General features: G+C 38.6%; 2 protein-coding genes across 8 annotated transcripts in view; one reads left to right on the top strand and one right to left on the bottom strand.

Moving 5' to 3' along the window:
* The window catches only part of LOC139941184 (uncharacterized), a 60,059-nt gene that overhangs the window by 10,387 nt on the left and 27,744 nt on the right, over positions 1-21,928 (bottom strand). For all 4 annotated transcript variants that reach the window (XR_011786552.1, XR_011786554.1, XR_011786553.1 and 1 more), the window contains one exon: positions 13,598-13,752. Coding sequence is in view for 1 of the 4 variants with exons in the window: in XM_071937646.1 (XP_071793747.1) it covers positions 13,598-13,752 (155 nt within the window). In the remaining 3 variants the exon portion in view is untranslated. The remainder of the gene's footprint in view (positions 1-13,597; positions 13,753-21,928) is intronic.
* LOC139941176 (mixed lineage kinase domain-like protein) overlaps positions 1-21,928 on the top strand; it is a 29,258-nt gene that overhangs the window by 5,133 nt on the left and 2,197 nt on the right. For 2 of the 4 annotated variants that reach the window (XM_071937638.1, XM_071937639.1), the window contains exons 4-11: positions 204-354; positions 1,502-1,605; positions 2,522-2,733; positions 4,517-4,662; positions 5,065-5,114; positions 7,405-7,545; positions 8,101-8,130; positions 9,609-12,793. In XM_071937638.1, the coding sequence (XP_071793739.1) occupies positions 204-354; positions 1,502-1,605; positions 2,522-2,733; positions 4,517-4,662; positions 5,065-5,114; positions 7,405-7,545; positions 8,101-8,130; positions 9,609-9,646 (872 nt within the window). In that variant the 3' untranslated portion in view covers positions 9,647-12,793. Of the gene's footprint in view, positions 1-203; positions 355-1,501; positions 1,606-2,521; positions 2,734-4,516; positions 4,663-5,064; positions 5,115-7,404; positions 7,546-8,100; positions 8,131-9,608; positions 12,794-13,099; positions 13,247-15,015; positions 15,530-18,077; positions 18,126-18,903; positions 19,061-19,492; positions 19,597-19,966; positions 20,179-21,075; positions 21,225-21,928 lie in introns of those variants that run through there. The other 2 variants (XM_071937640.1, XM_071937637.1) reach the window with 2 other exon arrangements.

Here is a 21,928-nt window from a genome sequence, read left to right as displayed (position 1 = left end):
TGTTTTTCAATCAATAAGGAAATTGAGATGATTATTACAGATTGCATTTTGAATACCCTTATCCAGTGCTTTGATGCAGCATGGAGGTATAGCAAAGTAAACTCCCACGCATAATGTCAAAGTATTGTCATGTACTCATTACCCAAACTAATTCCAAAGTCATTAACGTTTTTTTACTCAGTCTATCTTTTCTTAATGTACAGAACACAATTTTTACCCTGGACAAGATGGTGGACCCAAAGAAATTGACATGCGCAAGCTGGAAAATAAAACAGAGCTATCTGATGATGAGAGATTCGTCTACAAGGCTTCGTACATGAAGGAAACGGTCGCCCTGAAGGTTTATGAAGAAGGGTATGGCAAGGGATGAACAATAAATCAACACACGGGGACGGGGGTAAAGGGAAGATGTTGGGTACAAGCCGTTCGAAACAATTCTCTTTCCTACTACCCCCCCCCCCCATCCTTTTTAGTTGGTCCATTCCATGTTTGTACATTAGGCCATTAACTGTTTATTGTGCATTTATACCAAAGATCCTTTTAGTTGGTATATAAGCAGCTGTTTGCAACAGCTGTTTTTTTAAATTCTTTGCAAAAGTTCAATGCTCTATAACCACTGCTTTGATTATGAAGGAGATATTTCGTAACTGTTTTAAAAAGGGAGGTATAAAGCGGCTTGTAAACCAGACCCAAATGTTACCTCAATATGCACAGATGGTTCAGTACACACACGGTCAAACTATATAATACTTCTATAGTAAACACCAATGAACATTTTAAAAGACCCTGGACACTATTGGTAATTGTCAAAGACCAGACTCTCACTTCGTGTATCTCAACTACTTAATCTCAAAATATGCATACAATAACAAACCTGTAAAAATTTGAGCTCAATCGGTCGTCGAAGTTGTGAGATACTAATGAAAGAAAAAAACACCCTTGTCGCACCATGGTCACACGAATTGTGTGCTTTCAGATGCTTGATTTCGAGACCTCAAATTCTAAATCTGAGGTCTTGAAATCAAATTCGCGGAAAACTACTTCTTTCTCAAAAACTTCAGAGGGAGCCGTTTCTCATGTTTTATACTACCAACCTCTCCCCATTACTCGTTACCAAGTAAGATTTTATGCTAATAATTATTTTGAGTAATAACCAATAGTGTCCACTGCCTTTAACCTAGTGAATTATATTTAATAATACAATCAACGATACAATGATGAAAAGGAGCTAATAATGGTGAATAATTATCTTCATCTCAATTTCAATTCAATTCAATTCAACTTATTATTCACATCACATTAAAAACATGAAAATTGCCTTCCAGTGTGCATCAATAGACAATGATAAAAAACACAGAATTTTAAACAATAAATATAAGACAGTGTGTCTTAGTACTACAGTAACCCAACTTTGCTCACCAATAAACTACTGCCCAAAGAAGAAATAAAAAACCTTTATTGTCTTAATTTTCTCCTTTTCTTCAATATTTCATATTTGCAGGTCGAATTTGAACGAAGGTGAGCTCTTTCGAGAAATAAAAAATCTCATTCGCCTCGACTCCAAGAACGTTGTTCGCATTTGGGGGGTGTGTAGTACCGCAAGAGGTGAGATCTTCAATTGCTACGTAATTAATTCCCTTGAGCAATCAAGCACATGGACTCAAGCTAAATGTTTTTGATACATGTAAGCAGATTGTGTGGGAATCCTAAAATTCTCTACACAGATTAATCCCTGTGACACCGGGCCTACTATTTTGATTTATTTGCATATATCCTTTAAAGGCAGTGGACACTATTGGTAATTACTCAAAATAATTATTAGCATAAAACCTTACTTGGTAACGAGTAATGGGGAGAGGTTGGTGGTATAAAACATTGTGAGAAACAGCTCCCTCTGAAGTGCCATAGTTTTTGAGAAAGAAGTAATTTCCCACGAATTTGATTTCGAGACCTCAAGTTTAGAACTTGAGGTCTTGAAATCAAGCATCTAAACGCACACAACTTTGTGTGACAAGGGTGTTTTCTTCTTTCATTATTATCTCGCAACTTTGATGACCGATTGAGCTCACATTTTCACAGGTTTGTTATTTTATGCATATGTTGAGATACACCAACTGTGAAGGCTAGTCTTTGACAATTACCAATAGTGTCCACTGCCTTTAAAACAAAATACGATGATGCACATACATAAAATACCATCAACATTTTTGTTTGTGGTCACACATAGTCTCATCACATAATTTGCTTGCACACGGCTACATGTAAGGTTTCACATTCACAATAATATTGCATATTATGACAACATTTGTTGTATTTACTTGGTTATAGTCATGGTTTCATTATTAAGTACTGAAAAATTAACCCCCTACTTGAGCAAAGTTTTGGAAATCCTGGCGCCAAGTTGTTTTGAAAAACACAAACACACGCAAAAGGATTTAATCTTCTTCCCCTTCACTTAAAAGAACCATCTGAAATTGGAAATTTTGTGTACTTTTCGTATTTTTAAAAATTTTAATTCCAGAGCCTATGATCATTATGGAGTATATGGAGCGGGGCAACCTTCGTCATGTTCTAGACACCACCGACCCAAGTCTGCTCACATGTCAAATGCGCATTCAGATGGCTCTGGATGGCGCCCTCGGACTTTATCGCATCCATAACATGGATCGAGCCATGGTTCACCGTGATCTGGCAAGCCACAGGTTTCTCGTCAATGCCAAGTGGGAAGTGAAGGTGATCTGTCATTTAGCCTTTTGAGTTTTTTCACTAACTAAATAAAATTCATAGTCGAACAGTAGCTGAGCCGTCAAGCGCTGGACTCAAGCTCTGGCGTTTTCGATCAGCAGAGCGTGGGTTCGAGTCCTGGTCTTGACAATTAAAGCTGTGTGTATTGTTTGAGGCATGTAAAATAACCCAGTTACACTACTAGAAGGGGTTTTCCAAGGTGTTTGTTTGGCAGTGGATGTCAGTGCACCAAAGCACCTTGTAGAACCTGAAGGTGCTACATGGGCCTCGTAGTATGCAGAAACTTAAAACGTGTTTCTCTTTGATCAAGCGCCCTAAGCACCTTCGATATTGTTTTAGATTAAACTGAGGCTTGTATTTATAGTCTGGTGCCATATACATAGCAATCCGTGTGAATATTTGAAGATCATGGTGAACGGGTCATGGCACCACCTGAACGGGTAAGCTACAAATGTAGTCTTCCACCTCTAGGACCTATAGTGACCTAGTGATTCAACTCCCGTTCTCATATGAGAGGTCCCTCAGCATATCGTGCAAACAAGCAACAGGCCGTATATAGTTGTTGGTCCCGACAACAGGTTGGGATTGCAGAGCACCACAAAACAATAGTTTTCTGGCAATGGCACGGGATTGGCACTTGAGTGAAGTCTAAACACCAGACAACCAATGAAATAGTACACACAAGCTATGAATATTTATAGTATGAACAAATTTACATAGACATTTGCATATATATGCAGAACCCTGGTTCGAATATGACACAGGGGCACCATTAATAGCCCACATAATCCATGTAAACTGCTCACAAGAAGTTAGGAAACTTTTTTCAACCAAATATATTTGTATTATTTATTACTCTCTTTGTATTAAGTTATGTATCAGTGCAAAGCTGAAGTGTTCCTCTTAAAAATGAGACCACATTTGCAATGATGACATGATGCTGGACTTGGCCAGATGAGTGAGAAAGAGACAGAGTCACAAATCAAATGTGCCAAAATACCCAAACAAGGTGTTTTTTAAGAGATGGGGGTAATTGTGTGTGGTGTTCTCATTGGTGCAAATCTTTGTGTAAACCATTCATGGTTCTGAAGCTTGACCAGTTTGATTATTGATCATTACCTATTTGACTGTATCGGTAATTTTGGCACATTTGATTTGTGACTTTGCCTCATTGTCATTCATGTAGCCAATTTCAGCAACATGTAATCATTGCAAATGTGGTATCATTTTAAAGAGCAACACCTCAGCTATATATAACTCAATACAAAAAAAGTAACAAATGATAAAAATATACTTGATTGAAAAAAGTTTCCTTACTTTTTGTGAGCAGTTTATATAATCCACATAAACTATTATGTAGATTGTTGGGTTTGAGTATACTGACTCCAACAGAATAAATAAAATAAAATGAAATGTTGGACAGTGGACTTCATTTTCATCGTGGGATTGGTTGTAAAAGGACTACATGTATGGTCGCGACCCTGCTGTATAAGTCATCCACAAGACTGGTAACTCAAACACTCATTGCATAGTTATAAACGGTTTAATTATAAAAGCACAATTAATTACAGCCAGTGTTTTCACACACAAAAAATTCCCAATTGCCAAGTCCACGAAACAATTGATGTGCGGGCCACGAGAAAATCACTGGAAGGTCCAATTATTTAATGAATCCAGTCACCGGCCAAACAGGGCGTAATGGAGGCACCCTTATCTTGTCAATACCCCTAGCTCTTACCCATGTATGTTTTATTATTTTCACAATTTAAAGATTTCAGGTTTGAAGATGGCCAAAGCTAATGTTTCAGTATTGATGTCAGAACAAAGGAGGCGAAGTCGCAGACGCAAGTGCTACATTAGCCCTGAGCGCATTGTGCATGAATCACTTGACATAGATGCGCCCATGGAGGTGTACAGGTACAGGCGTCATGAATTACCAAAAGAGTAGTTAGTTATATCTCTTATATCACCTAGATTCGGATCATGTTAGTTATAATATTGTTAATGGAAAATGAGTCATACAGCAACCCCCCCCCCCCCCCAACACCACCAAATGTGCCACCGAAGTACATTCATTAGTTTTTCTCAGAAAAGCAGATTCACAAAGCAAACTCTAGTGTTCAACTTAAAACACAGTGTTGTTGCAAGTATGTATCAGTCGAGATACATATAAGCAGTGCCGAGTATTGTAGTGAAAACACCAATTATCATATAGTTTGGTATTATTTGTCTGGGATTATAGCATTCTGTGGGCTGACGGCAGGTTGCTGGTTATGGGGGTTCTCATTCATGTCATCTGTTATTTCAATCTCTTTACAGTTATGGAATAATAATGTGGGAAATTGCCACTGGACTCCGACCATATGAAGGTAAATGATTATGATCTTGATTGTGAAGAAAATCTTCAGGAATATTTTTTGTCAACATCATCTTTAAATCCCATGAACAAGTTTTTAAATGGTTTATAATAATAACAATAAAAGCATGCGAAATAAAGAGAATATTTTCCTTTGTGCCGGTAATTCCTTGAGTCGGACTACATCCCCTAACCTAGACCTCAAGGGCTTTTCTCATGATCTTCACTGTTCCCAAAAACCCAAAAAAGCCTTCTGCAACAAACATCCTCACATTGTCCCTATTTCATGTTGATGTAACGAAGTTCCCCTGCAAGGTTTTTCTACTTTTGGATCTTGTGGAGCTACCAAATGTCAATGACGGAGATGACACTTCTCAACATCCGGACACCTATGTTCTATATGATCAGTCTGAATGTTAAAGTCCCAGAGGATCTTGACCTCGTCGGTCTCTGCAACTTTCTCCAGAACATGGTCGCACAATTTTGCAGTGACTCGGACAACCCATTTTCGGACAACCCATTTTCGGACAACCCATTTTCGGACACTGATCCTCATCAATCACAATCACCTTGGCCAACTTGTCGTGTCTTCCTTTGTACTCAGTCTGGGCCATTTACACACTAACTGACAATATGAAATACAGTCTCCTCCGCCTTATTAAATATTCTGCACACATCCCAACCTTTCTGTTCCTCAAAAACAACTGCTGGCTGGTCATCCATATTATGAGGTTTTGTGATACGGGACTACTTGCCCATGTACACTGTGTAATATTCTAAGTCTTTTTATAAAGTGGTATGAAGAACAAAGACATTAGGCCTTTTGACACTATCAGCCTTCGATCAGTGTCGAACCTTATCCGGATAGGGTTCGTGTTGGTTCGGTAACATTTCAACACGGATACAAACAGCCTCGCTTTCACACTGGCTCTGCGCAAAATCAGCTTTTTGGTTACACTTGTACTTTTCAATCCGGATATTGTGCAACCGTTTCACACTGCAAGGTCTTACATGGATCGAAGTAGGACACGTAGCTGCGCGAGCCGTTGCGTGGTGGCGCAAAGTAAAGCGTACACACTCAACACGGATCAAAAATTAACCCGGAGGTGTTCACACTACAACTTTCAATCCGTGTTGGAATCTTTGACACGGATAGAGATTTATCAACTCACCTCCCCGGCAGGGTTGGTTTCGACACGGATAAAGTGCCATATCAGGATCGTCTCCATGTACTGTGAAAAGGTCAGTGCACATTATCCGGATTGTTTCTGTGTCTAACACAGAGATTTTGTGTAGTGTCAAAAGCTAGGAAAGCGGCCATCGTATATCGCGTTAATTATTCCCTAGACGCATCACTTCATATAGATCAGCAATTGAATCTGATTCTTTCTTACTCTTTCATTAGAAGAAACTCCTTCCTTAAAACATTTGCATACAATTTCTAAGAAGATCAGTTTGATGTGATATTCTTAAAGTCACCTGGAAGTGGTATTTTGTCAAAATAAAGCTTTTGTCACTAAAATATGTAACAATTGAATAAACAATTAACTAAGGTTTAACAAAATTAGTTTCCATGTTATTTACAAATTTGAAAAAAAACCCGACCCGGCGCTGTTCGTGACGTCAATCGAGGCACAATGAATCGCATGCAGTGCCAACACAAGATAGTGACGCTTGGCGCAAGCTAAAAACATGCCCTCAAAGATGAAACAATACCTGAATTAGGCAAATCTTTCAGGTACCTTCTTCGACTTCCCCACTAGCTGGAAAAATTGTTGGGATGGCGTCATGTTTTAGAAAAGAACTTTTCTCTTCATGTCAAAATGTGTTCCGGATTTTCCGGATTGTTTCTGTGTCCAACACAGAGGCTCGAAGTGTTTGCTGCACACAACGGCTCAAAGTGTTTGCTGCACAGCGCTGGAAAAGACGTCCACTTTGCAAACTGACACCATCTTTAGTTGTTTTGCTGCATCCAGCAGCAATACACCTGGTCGACATTGCCGGGAAAATGCAAGAAAAAAACTTTATTGAAACGTACAAACTCACAGCTAGGACTTGAATGTACTTGGATGTACATGTGTTCGATGTTCGATTCAGGCAAAGTCTACCTTGCCTCGATTGACGTCACAAAAGGGATGGCGGAGTCACCCCCCACACAACTTTATTTATGTTTTTAAACAAATAAATCATTAAAAACAATTACTAAAAAAAATATTTTATTGTTCACAAACATATACTCTAATGTTTGAAGAAAAACAAATTCTATTTCCAGGTGACTTTAAACATTTGATTTATTTCTCCAGGGAAAGATTCCGAGGAAATTGAGGAATTTGTTAGGCAGAAGAAAAAATTACCCTTTCCTTCAACAGTGACAAATGAGGGACTTAAAGAACTGATTGATAAATGCCGGAGCTTTCGCCCTCTGGACAGACCGACATCTAGTGGTAAGTATAAACATTTGCAGTGCGTCGGCAGAAACAGCAAAAGATTATTTGTTATGTGCACAATTCTTACCTCAACCAAAAAAACCTCGCATATGAACACCTCATTATTTTCTTGGTCATTTGAGTAGTCAAGGTTTGAAATTTAAATTCTGCATTGAAATGGAAAAACATGTCTGCGGAGTAACTCTAGCACCAAACATTTAAAAGTTAATAATACCCTATTTGTTTTACTTTGTTCAAGTCCCGGTCAGGGCACCTGTCCTTGATCCTTCACCATTATTATTGCTTTGTCCTTTGGATGGGACAATCAACCATTGGTCCTGTGTTTTAGTATTGGTATTGCGCATTAAAGGACCCAGAAACCCTTGACGAAAAGTGGGGGGTTACCGGTGTTTTTGGTTCACATAGCAAGCACCCACGGTATTGCTTTCCTCAGTGACTAACTACCTTTTTATGAAACGCTGTTCATTACCAGAAGTGTATTGTTGACTATTAACAAATACATTTGTTTATGTTATTGTTTCATTGAATGCTGTTTTACTGTCCCTTTTTCAGAGATCGTGGACACCCTTCAAGGCTTGAGAAGTAAGTGTGTTTGTTATGTTGTCTTAAAGGCAGTGGACACAGTTGGTAATTTCTCAAAATAATTATTAGCATAAAACCTATCTTGGTAACGAGTAAGGGGCCGTTCACAATATTCAACATTTTCATGAGCGTACAAACCGAATGCTGGGGGGGGGGGGAGGGGGTTTTATTCCTGCCGTACGCTTTTTAAAATATTTTTAATGTCGATCTGTTTTTTGGCTCGTCACCACTTCCAACATTGTTATCAAATGCGTCCGGACAAAAAATGCTGCGCCCGGAAAAACTCGATGTCCGCCCGGACACAAAATATCGCGCCCGGACAAAAAATTTCGAAAAACACTAGACCAACACAAACCACTGTTCCAACACACTGCATCACCTATCTTTTTGTGTATCATATAGTGTGCAGCGACTGGTACCCAGAAGACGGCTATTTTGTAACGGCATTTCACGTGCATTTTTCTCTGTGGCACAGGGCATCCTGACTACATTTTGACAACAGCGTGATATTTAGACTTGGTTCCAATTGTGCGGTTTAGTTGTCCTGATATATTATTGGATGAAACAGTGCCCTCTCGTGGTCAAACATTCGTCAATAGAGCGAGTTAGAGCGGGGTAGCAAATCTACGGGGGAATTATGCATGGCTGATGCAGAGAAATGACCGCACTCTCAGACTTGAAATCAAGTTTACGTGGTGTTAGGAGACCGATCAGAGATCAAAAAACACCCCAACGCAAATCTGAAACTCGAATTTTTTTACAGCCGATCGTGCACTAAAGTGGTTGTGTTCTTGTTGAATTGATTTGCGCAAAATTGTGTGCACAATCAGTCCATCTTTCAGGAATAGTTTGTGTAACTGCCGATCGTGCAGGAATGGTTTGTGGTTTATGCAATTGGCTTATCTATTTGAGCATGAATATTTTGCGCAATTTGACAATAGTACAGGAGTAGTGTGCGCTATATGCCTATAGTGCAAGATTGGTACAGCATGCGCGGCAATTTGGAGATCGTGCATGAATTATTTGCGCAATTTGAAAACAGTGCAATGGTACTTTTCGGATGGAACGAAAAAGCACGGTGAGTGACTCAGCGCGCAATGGTACTTTTATTTGCTATCACATGACAGACAATCCTCCAATCAAATGGCAAGGATCTGCTTGGGTATTATATAACAACTTTTGGTTAGAAGCTTATACAGCAGCTTCTGATTTAGTGTAAAGCATTCCACTTAAAGGTATTGTTGTTTTGTATAAGTTTTTATGCCCACAATTTGAATCGAGAAGCGCATCACTCTCAGATTACGTATTTTCTAAATTCTTCCAGGGTGGTCAACACTACCACTACGAACCTTTTGAAATAAATTTTGCACAGGTTAGATTTATACGGTACATCTACATTTATATGAGATTTAAACAATTTGCCAGGCCATTAGAAATGCTTGAATTTGATTAAAAAGCTCTGCACTTCTAATCCACAGGTGCCATCGAAAAATCCAGTGGTGTACCATGGCAGTAAGGTGACTAGCCTGAACCTCTGACGTCACACTTCAAGACTCTAGATTTCATCAGAGATCTGCATTGAGCCTACATTAATCCCTTTCTTTTTAAGCACTTATATTGACCTATCATTCGTTTTACATTACGATCTGAGTCAAATCCTATGTATACATGTAATGTAGTCATTCAAACAAATATACGCTGCTGCATGCAGACGACTGAAAGTGCAGCTGCCAAACAGCACCTCGGACCAACAAAACACCTGGAAAGCTATGTACGGCACTGCACGTCCATCCAATGAAATTATTGTATCTGTAGAAGGCATTGAATCCCATGACATCACTGGTTCTGTAAAACCAATACCTGTCTTACGGATGGACCAGTCTATATCAAGGTGACCTGCATGCTTGTACAGACAGTTTAACAGTGCATGTAGTGTGACATCAGTGTTACTTTTGGTTAAGTCAGTATCAGTGATGTAGGTCCCAAAATCGTTCTCAGTCTTGGACTTGGTTCACTGGTAATGACCCAACATTTTTTTTTACTATTTTCATTCAAAATCCTACTCTTAAAAATAATTGCAATAAAACTTGGAAAATATTATAGCAGCTTTCGATATAAAAAATGCATAAGCCTGAGAATTATAACGTCGAGACTAAACCGGCTCTTTTTAGAGCCAACACTCACCATTAGAGATTTACACATGGTTGTACCCGCATTTATAGTATCTTCTAATTATTTCTCCACACCTTGCAAAGGTTAAAACAGTACTAACATAATGTTACTAATGCAATTAGTAACGTACATTTCTGTATTGTAATTGCCTATATATGTAATATACATATTATGTAAATGTTTGCTGCTTCTAAAATAGTAATCAATAATTTAAGTGATTACGGAAAAATATAATCTTTTACTCTCCTCATGTATGTCATAATAGAGAATTACATTGTAACTCAGAGGTTCATTATTGTGAGAATAGCTGGCTCTAGTATAAGGAGTCACCAGCAGTGAACGATTTCCCTTGTAATAATTGAATAGCAGAGCAAAATGCTACAAAAAATGTTTTAATGGCTATCTCAGAAATCAGGATTTGCTACAGTTGTACTCAATATTGGCATTCAATGTGCACAATACTTATTAAAAGTGTACAATCAGCTCTTCATGCTGTGTGGGCAAAAGTTTCCTTTGAATCAGTCAATGGCCCCCTGATGTTCATGGGGGGGGGGGGGTCAAGCAGGGGCAAAGACATTATGGGGCTTAATAATAATCTTAATAATATCAGCCATGCATTTGTGCATCTTTTGGATCTCAATGACAGGCAAAAGGTGCCAGCCTTCGCTATAGGGTCACATGTCCACTATATGTGGTACAGAATAAAGGTCCGTTAACTGCGATGCTCTCTCAGAGATTTGTAAAGCTTTTAATGATTTGTAATTAAGTTCCTCCTTATTTTATATTTTTTTTGACAATATTAATATTATGCGCACATAGGCTGGGAACAATGGATTTCTCTGATAAGTCTGCTGCCACATAACATCCCAAATTTCCCCCCAAAAAAATCAATTAGATCCAATCAGTGTATTAACTGATTATTGAAAATATGATCCTAATACTCCATTCATATACATGGATGTCATAATAGAGAATATGTATTGTACATTGTAGCTAAGAGGTTCATTATTTTCAGAATAGCATTCTCTAGTCTAAATGGTGTTATACTTAGTATATAGAGGTGTACCTATAGCCTTAATCCCGAGTGGGTAAAATTGTCCTTTGAATATCACAGTTAGTGGCGTGCAGATTTTTGTTTATTAGGGGAGGGGGGGGGCAAAGACATAGAATATATTTAATGTATTATCTATGCATAATGTGCATTTTTTGATCTCATGAGAGTCAACCTTTGCTATGGGGTCATATATTGTTATAATTATTTTGGGTTCCTCCTATTTTTATATGTTTTCTTGACAAAATTATGCACACATTGCTAGAACAATGGATTTACCTGGTAAGTCTGCTGCCACCTAGCATCCAAATGGTCCCCCATCAGGCGCGGATTCAGGATTTGTTTAACCGGGGGGCACAACTTTGTAGTCATAATACTTTGATTTTTGCTCAAAGATATTTAAGGGGTGGGGTCCAGGGGCGAAGCCCTGGTGGGGGTCCAGGGGCCGAAACCACCTTGAGGGAAGGGGGGGGAACGTGCCCCCTGCCCCCCCCCCTGGATCCACGCCTGCCCCTTAAAAATCCATTATGTGCATGATGTGTGGCATTAGAAAAGGTGGTAATTTTGAAACATTTGTCAAACTTAACCAAACTTATCCATTTAGTCTTTTGACTATCTCGGGATAAAATAATAATAATAATTAAAACGTGGTATTTGGTAATAATTAACATTTATTAGCTAATTAACATTTGCTGTTTATAGACATGTTCAGAATCAGAAAATATAAGCAATTTTTTTAGTGTAGCAATATGAACGTAATTATTTCTGTAGTGTTATAGACCGATTGCGCTGCCATTGTCACACATGTGATCACATGACCTATAATGGGTATAAAAAAACAAAGCTACACAGTAAAGATGGACCATATAATCGTCTGTGTTTATCGATATTAATAACACTTTTAACCAAAAAGAAAGCCCTTTTTACAAAGTTGAATGTTGAGACATTGATTTAAATCACATTTGCTGTTTTACGGATATTTGAAAAGGTCACTACTGGGATCAACATTTTTAGCATAGATTTGTGCGTTAGACAGTACACTACAAGTTGAAAACCCACTCCTCTCCAGAGGACAGGGGCATTTGTTTTTTAGGAGACATATAGCATTGTCTTTGAGACATAACAATGAATGAGATAGCCACAGGTTAATATTTAATATAGCGCAAAATTGTTGTAAGGAATTTCTTTTGAAAAGTAAAAATAAACATTGTCAAATATCATCTGCCTTATTTCAATTTTATTTCAAATTTTTGTTTTATGTTGGTTTTGATAATTCGTTAGTATATCTTATTAAACAAATAATAAAAGTTGAATTTAATCAATTTAAGCAACCTCCAATAATAAAAAGAAAGCTACATCAGCCATCAGAAGATAATTTAAACCTAGAGCCTCCAAAATGAACCATATAAATTCCCCAGGCAAAAATTGATTTTGGCAAACAGGGCCATGAAATTGGGCCTACACTAGGACCCAAACCCACACTCCCCTGATATATCAGGTAACAAAAGTATTGTCAAAAGACTTCAAAGGCAGCACCACATACTCGTTCAGAATGTGCATGTACTATTGTCCCGATTTCTTAACATCACCCACACACGATTCCCGTATTCAATGGTATAATATATATTTTTTTTTTTTTCTGTTCTTTCATTTCATGCACTGTTGCCCAAGTGTGACGCACCAAATTTTTTCCCACCGGATACAGTACAGGAAATCCTTGCCATTAGATCACATCAGAGCACTCATTGCAGTACAAGATAATAATAATAATAATAATAATAATAATAATAATAATAATAAGACTTGTAATGCGCACATATCCACCCTGCTGGCTATTGTTTGATCGTCTGATCTTCCGACTGCTGTATTTTCTATCTCACAGTGATCTGTTGGGTAAGCGGTCTACTTTCATTCAGAAATGTTCTGAGTTGTGGGGTAGTGTGGGGTAAAATTTTAATCTGAAACTACATGTAGTTGAATTGCCATTTCATGAGCACAAAGGGGTTTAATGGTCGGCCTTAGACAAATAAAGAAACATTAATTTTCAAAATGCTGTGACGACATCAAAATGCTTTGTTTTGATCAACTTGATGTAAATTTTCAAAGGCCTGGTTAAATAAGTGGTACCCTAGAGGTTTGATTAGTTTGTGGGGGCTACCCAAGAAGCAAGTTTGACTAGCCCTCAGCACCCTTGATGAAACACAATTATAAAAATGAATCACTAAATTCAGTAAACTACCTTACCTGTGTCTGGAGAAGATGAGGAGAAGTCAAGATCCCTGTCCAGTACATCTGTTGATCTTCCCCATCCTTGTAGTGGGACATCCCAACTGTATGGATGGTTTGAATACTTCACAAGCTTGCCAGAACTAGATATGATGGACACCCATGGCAGCCATCTGAAAGACAAAAATGACATAGAGCAAGTCGGATTTGAAACTTTGCATGGTGGAAATAAGATATAGAAGAGTTTGCGGTTACACCATGTAATGACTTTCTCTAAATGAGTTGGGGTGGTTCTGAAAGAACCGTTGGATTAACTCGACATTTCGATCAATATGCTCTGATCGTCTTCTGGAGAATGGAGCAAGAGTTGATAAAGGTACACTGAACTGTTTGATGAATGCCACACTTGCATCTGTCATGAAGGCTGGCCGGTGCAAAAGGAACAAATTATCCCACAGCAAAGAACAAACTCTGTATTTTGACTTTAAAAGGATGATTCTCTTTTGGTTATTAAAAGAATGCATGTATTCAGACCTTTTTAACCCTTCTCTGTCCATGGGATGGTAGGATCAGGGGAAAGGTACATCTTTGCTGAGACAAGTGCATTCACCACACCATGACTACACTGAGAGATGACAGCCTGCACCATAACTAACACGTCTTGTAAAAATTACTAAAATTACTATTCCCCCAAGATTCCTCCCAGCTGTAAAGAGTGCTCTGAGCTGTAAAAAATGCCATGGAGGCTAGCCAGGAGCAAGGGGGGTACTGCACAAAGAAGACACATTAGCAGTATATCAGTGTTGCATCTTACGACAGCCAGTACATTCCCCCACAGTGCTCTGAGCTGTAAAAATGCCATGGAGGCTAGCCAGGAGCAAGGGGGGTACTGCATGAAGAAGACACATCTAGAAGTTGCATCTAACCACAGCCAGTACATTCCCCCAAGATTCCTCCCAGCTGTAAAGAATGCCATGGAGGCTAGCCAGGAGCAAGGTACTCTTCACCTGAGTATTTTGTGAGGACAATCCAAAAGCGGAACCTACCTTTACCTCCCTTCCGAACAACAAAATATTAGTGATTTAGTGTCTTGCTCATATGGACAAGAGACCAGGGCCCAACTTCCTGGATCTGCTTATTGCCGAATTTGGCGCTTATGATTACAATTGTCCTCTTTATATAAACTGTGCAAGTGCCAATTTTCTGCGCTAGTTGTGTAAGCAAAGACTGCCTTTGTATAGCATGGAGTACATTCAAGCAAAGATTCACTGCTAACAAGTGGCCTCTAGCAGAGCCATTAGGCCCAACTAATCCATCACACTCCACTAATAAAAAATTCTAAGACCTTTAGTGCAGTACGTTTGACTGCAAAACCATGCATGCCACAAACTACGATTCTAACCCATTGTTGTTTACAATTCTCTTCCCTTTTGCAGTTTCCATCTCAGAGAAAGTAAGAATTTATCATCAGAATGGTTGACATTATTAAGCCAGCTAGTATGGTCCTTGATGTGATCAAGGAGATATACACCATCGTGGAGAAAGTGCAGTCCTTTAAGAGTAGCAGCGCGACTCTTAAAGGGCGGATTGCAAAATTGACACCAGCCATCAAGAAACTCGCCACCAGTGAGAAAAAAGAAATGAACCGTAAGAGTCTGAAGAAAGCAGCAGTGGAGGGTTTGCTGGTACTTTTAGAGAAGATCAAAAATTTCCTCGACTCACTTACAGATGACTCCTTCTTTAAGAAGTTTCTAAATGCAACCAAGAATGGAAAACGGTTCGACGAATACAGCGAGCAGTTGGATAATCAATTGAATGATTTTCAGCTTCTTTCGCTCGTGCAAATCGAAGAGGCGACGTTCAATCGCATTAAACAAGATGAAAAAGACCGTAAGGAAGATTTGAAATATCTTATTCAAATCACACAAAACCTTGAAGGACTACAATCGGGTACGTCAGTAGGTTCTTAGCTTAACTTTAGGGGGGGGGGGGTATATACAAGAATACAGATTCATGTTCTGTTCGGTAAAAACTTTTCTTAAAATCTTTTCCTGTCGACCTTTTATACCCAAGGAAGTGAAACTCCTGAACTAGGAAGGATGAGAATTCTTGTGAATCACATCTACTCGGGTCAGGCAGACTTTTCTCCATAAGCTATTGTGAGATCTCCGATGGGCACATTATGCTTTCAACACTATTGTGTTTGTTTAAATTTGTCTTTATGACTGAAAACTGAACAGTACTGGATATAGTGTCCTCCACACCTCAACAAGTCTAATGGGGATTAAATATAATGACAAAACTGGGAAATAGTTCTTGTCCTTTCAAATTCCACACATACCAGCTTTCTATGTATAATTTTTACTAAGTTTTTGTCCTCTACATATTTTAGTTTTTCTAAATATGTTTTACAAGAATTTTCTTACAGATTTCCTATAAAAAAAACGAGGCATTCAGTTTTTGTCAACTACAAAATCCCAGCTGTTTGGCTTCCGGGAGTAAAGCATGGTGAAAATGTAACAAGAGTATGTATAATTGCAGCTGCTTTATTCTCAAGCTATGTTATAAATGGTTGAAATTGCAAACATTTAAAAAAAAACCAACATGCTGCAGACGTCATCATGACAAATTCAAGCACATTGTCTTTAACTAACAGTACACTATGGTTTTACCTCAGTCAAACTTTTGGTTTGGCAGACATACAGCTTTGAAAAGTGCACCTTTAAAGCAATACCACATGACACATGATTGTGTCATCAAGCTAAAGACTCCACAGATATGTTGCTATTATGAAGGAAATTATGTATGCTAATTTTGAAACAATTATCATAAACTCTGACTCAGACATCTAGTAAAAGTGTATTTTTTAGATGAATTTAATCTGCCACTAGGGGGCGCACTTATACTTGGTGACGTCATCGGTATTTTTTTTTTTAAACCAGACCTTTGCCAGACACGTATTCTGTGATGGTAATGCATCAAAAGCCATTAGAGGAAGGTTATTAGGCCTACAGAATTGGTAAAAAAAAAGAAAAAAACATGAAGATCACAGATTTACATAAAATTTACATTGTCTAATGATGATGATGGTAGAAAAGACATCCGTTGAAATATTTATGTCGGAAATTTCTTATTTGATGAGAAATAAATGATAGAATTTCTAATAATCTAATAGTAAATACATGGAGTTCGAACAAGCTAGTTAGCCTACATGTACATCAAAAGGACAAGGTTGGCTGTCTCGGTCGTTCACTGGCATTCTGGGAATTCCAATTAGCGCGGTTCGGTAAGCCCACAAGAATGATGTCTGAGATGGATGACAAAATGTCGCGTGAATCGCGGCTGCGCAATAGGCATGTTGCAAAACATCTATAACATTTCTGGACTACTCTGGACAGCTCAACAACATACGAATGACGCAGAAAAGGGCAAACTCTTTTACCAGCACCGGATATCACTGGAAACCACTAAACTCATAAACAAAGGATCACACATTTCACTCATATTGTTCTAAGGCTATTGTTCTGACATAAAATGTCACATCTTACCTTAAAAAAAGCTATATATGGAAAAAACTGGAAAAGATTTGGAAATTCAACACGTATCAAACAAGACATTGCACGCATAGCTGTTATCATTAATAATGTACTGCGCATGGGTTCTATGTCCGTATGAGCTTCTGAACAGTTTTAGATTATCTTGTGTGCACTAATCTGTTCTCCAATAATGGACTCCATGTATTTCCTTCCTCCATGAGTATACAAAGTGCTTACCAAGTGGTACACTGCCAGCAACTTTTTGGCTAGCAAAACCAATTCTGAAATGTTCCTTTAAATAACGCCTTTCCTTTAAATAACGCCTTTCCTTTAAATAACGCCTTTCCTTTAAATAACGCCTTTCAAAACATTAACATGCAGTCACTTCCAGTTTAGACAGGTCAAAAGGTTAAGAAAAGTGCACCAACATGTTCATTTTTGTGAAGTACGTAAAGCCCTTAGATTGTCAAAAAAGCTAAATGTGGTTGACGAAATATGAACTAGAGGAGACTAACTAACCCAAAGGGTAATGTATGTTGCGATCAAGTTACGATCAATTTGAGATCTTTGTGAAATCGGCCCCTGGTGTATTGTTAGTCAATGGCAATACCTGCTTGAATTTAAAGTGACGTCACAATGACATCATCATGTTGTTTTTACAATTGTTGCAATTTCAACCATTTATTACATATCTTGAGAACAAAGCAACTGCAATACATACGATTGTTATTACTTTAATGTTACTTTTTCACCATGCTTGTACTCCTAGAGTACATAGTGATGTTAGGGATTGTTTTCAGATTGTGTGAAAGGTTGGTAGCACTTAATATTGTAATTGCTTTCTATATACTTCCTCAAAAAGAACTTTAAAACTTCTTAACTCAGTTGCATTAAGACCAAGCTCCTCAAAACATCTCGTTATTCTCATTTGTATATTATTTGCATTGGTTTCTCACAAACAGGTCAACAACAAATCATCGATGAAATAAGGAAAACGTCTGGAAAATCTGGTAACATTACATTATTACCTTTAGACTTTAACTGTCATGCCAACTTGACCAGGCTCCCCCCTTTGTGCCCAGAGTGTTGTTAGGACTCATACTTGAGTACTCATATTCGACACCATATAGGTACACTGGGACACTTTGTATTTGTAATCGATGGCTAAGTACACGTATACGTATACTTAAGTACTATAACTCACACAAACCTCAAAGACCTACTTGAAAGAAAACAGCAAGGCATAACTTTGTTTAGTTCATTTAAAATGTGTTTCAATCAATAACGAAATTGAGTTTACATGAGTATTATAGATTTAATTGTGTAAAATAATACCCTTATCCAGTGCTTTTCAGAGAGATTCGCGAAAAGCTCTGTAGTGTCATCATTCATTCTACGTCATATGGGTAGCTCCAATTTGCATAGTTGCAGCATGCTGGAACAAAGCAAACACCCACACATGATGTCAAACACCGCGTTTACACTAGATCCTCCTACAAGGATCCAATGAGGATCAGATCCTGAAAGCTGGATCAAGCATTTTTGTGCCGCGACCTGATAGCGTTCACACTAGCCGGTGATCTCCCTTTGATCGCCCTTTCGAGATCAGATCCTCCTTTGATCTTCCTAGCAGGATCTAGTGTAAATGTGGTGTTAGTGTTGTCATTTATCTCTCCAGATATACCAACACTTAACTCAAAGATTTGCACCTTCCCAGGTTCTCTAGCTAATATTATTCCAGAATCATAAAGGTTTTTTTTACTCAGTCTTTCTTTTCTTAATGTACAGAACACAATTTTTACCCTGGACATGATGGTGGACCCAAAGAAATCGACAAAAGCCAGCTAGAAAAAAAAACAGAGATAGAGTTACCTCGTGGTACAGGAACCCTCTACAAAGCTTTTTATATGAAGGAAGCGGTCGCCGTGAAGGTTTACAGAGAAGGGTATTTTTTTAACTTTTGCAAAATCAATATTTCATGGCATGACATTCGACCCTTGCAGAGAGTCTCTCTCAACAAACTTAAAAATACAGAAATAGCAAGGGATGAAAGTTTATAAAGTAATATTGAGTCGGGGTACAGGAAAGAGGTCGGTTGACCACAAGCAATATGTTAACAATTCTCTTTCCTCTACCCCCCCCCCCACCCCACCCCCACCCTCCTATCTCCTTTTCAATTGTTCATATCCCAATCTTGGCCATGGGTTGTATAAGCAGAACTTTACATGTATTTGCAACAGCTAGTTGTATTTACCAGAACTTTTTCCTATTTGTGCATGGTTTGTTCAGTACAAACTCATGACCATTACATGTAATTGTTTTAAAAGCATAAAGTCTCCCTCAGCCTAGACTTTTCTTGTTTAATTTATGTTTGTAGAACAAATTTGAAGGAAGGTTTTCGCTTTCGAGAAATAAAAAATCTCATTCGCCTCGACTCCAAGCATGTTGTTCGCATTTGGGGTGTGTGTAGTACCTCAATAGGTGAGCTTTTCAATTGCTTCTAGGATTTTCTAGTACATTCTTTTCCCCCCACATCATTGTGGGGGGGGGGGGGGCAGAATTCCCTGTGACATCAGTCTCATCTGATAATTTGCTTGCTTAAGGCTACATGTATATAAGGTTTTGCTCCTCCCTCTATAAGCAGGAAACAAATATCCTGATGCATTTTATGAGAATGTCTGTTGTCTTTACTTGGTTAACAGTCATGTTAAACAATTACATCCCCTTCTTGAGCACAGACAAGTTTTGGAAATCCTGTCGCCAAATTGTTTTGAAAGAAAAAGTATTTAATGTGATTTCCCTTTACTTAAAATGACCACCTGAAATTTGTAAAATTGTCTTTTAATTCAAGAGCCAATGATCATTATAGAGTATATGGAGCGGGGCAACCTTCGTCATGTTCTAGACACCACCGACCCAAGTCTGCTTCCGTGTCAAATGCGCATTCAGATGGCTCTGGATGGTGCCCTCGGACTTTATCGCATCCATAACATGAAGCGAGCCATGCTTCACCTCAACCTGGCAAGCCACAGGTTCCTCGTCAATGCTAAGTGGGAAGTGAAGGTGAATGCATCGGCCTGTCAACATTCAGCCATTTATTCCACTGAATAATAACCATAGGCCAACTGTCAAGGGGTGCTTTGAACCATATTACAAATAGTACATATAAGACAGAGAAGGCGATGATTTTTCTTTATCGCCACTCTGCATTTATATTGCCCACCATTTTGTCAGTAGGGGGCCAACCTTCTTCTTTTTCGCGAAAGCAAACGATCTAAAGTCTTGCGCGCGCAGTTTGTTTACGTGCTTAAGCTCGTGAAATAGGTGTACGTTTAGCATAGTGGTAGAATGGTTTAAGCAATTATTTTTGCTACATTAAGCAAAACAAATTGCTAACCGTTCAGCAGCTCTATCAAATTGAGCCTTGACACAAGTGTCACAAGTTTGTGTCCTAAAGCAAGACTCTCCAGTTACACTAGAAGGGGCTTCCCTTTCCAGTGTTTCTGGCAGTAATGTAATTCACTTTTCTGAGAGTATTGGCTTACAAACAGAATAAATATAATTCACAACCAGAATAAATATATATACTGGACAGTGGACTTCAGGGTTTACTATATACATAATAAATATGTTTTTTGTGGGATTGGTCGTGAGGCCAGCCTTGCTGTACCACGACGGGTAACTAAAACACTTACTGCGTGTAGTTATGGTTTGATTTAATAAAAGCACAATTGATTACAGACTGCACTAGGTAACCAGAGTGTTCTTGCCAAGTGTCTTCCCAATTGCAGTCCACCGGAAACAATTGATGTTTGGACTGCTAGAAAATCACTGCATGGAAGGTCCATTTACTTAACGAAACTCACTCGCCGGCCCTACAGACCAAAATGGGGGCACCATCATCTTGACAACAGCTCATAGTCTTACCATTGTCTGTTTTATTATTTTCACAACTTACAGATTTCAGGTTTGAAGATGGCCACAGCTTTTGGTTCGCAAAGAGTCCGACAACCAGAGGAGGAAGGTTACAGCGCACGCATAAACTACATTAGCCCTGAGCGCATTGTGCATGAATCACTTGACATAGATGCGTCCATGGAGGTGTACAGGTACAGGCATATAATTTAACAAAAGAGTAGTGGGTGATTACTTAGATTCGGAGCATGTTAAAAAGTATAGTGTTCATGGAAAATTGGTCTTACAGCAGCCCCCCCCCCCCAACACCACCAGATGTGCCACCGAAGTACAAACATCAGTGTTTCTCAGAAAAGCAGATTCACAGAGCAAACTCTATGCTCAGACGTTTGGAAAAATTACACTGGTGTAAGAGTGTTTTGGGAATAACTAAACGGGCCCAGGGATGCCCATAGCATGGAGGTAGAATTCTACCTCCATGCCCATAGTAAGTTTCAAGAGTCAATGAATAAGTGTCACAATACGGTATAAAGATGAGACTTCCAGCAATTTTCACTTTATGCTACTGGGAGTTTATTTAGTAAGGTCCACCCATAGGCCTATGTTAACATATAAATCGTAAAACCTTATCTAGTTCATCTCCGGCAATATAAGGTGCACAATGTATTATCAACATTCACTCATGTGGCAACATCCCACCAAAATATCATTTAATAATTACAACTCTGCAAAGGCATACAGTGTATGACTCAGTCAGCCTGGAAATTTCATCAAATTCGAAGCTCACTCCATTGTGAAAACACTAACAAACCAATTCAGTTTTGTTTGGGATTATCACATTCTGGGCTATGACGGCAGGTTGATTATGGGGTTCTCATTCATATCATCTGTTTATTTC

Source organism: Asterias amurensis, chromosome 8, assembly GCF_032118995.1.
Source record: "Asterias amurensis chromosome 8, ASM3211899v1".
In the NCBI taxonomy this organism is placed as follows: Eukaryota; Metazoa; Echinodermata; class Asteroidea; order Forcipulatida; family Asteriidae; genus Asterias; species Asterias amurensis.
The sequence above is the reverse complement of the archived record's forward strand: the minus strand, read 5'-3'. Positions and strand labels throughout refer to the sequence as shown.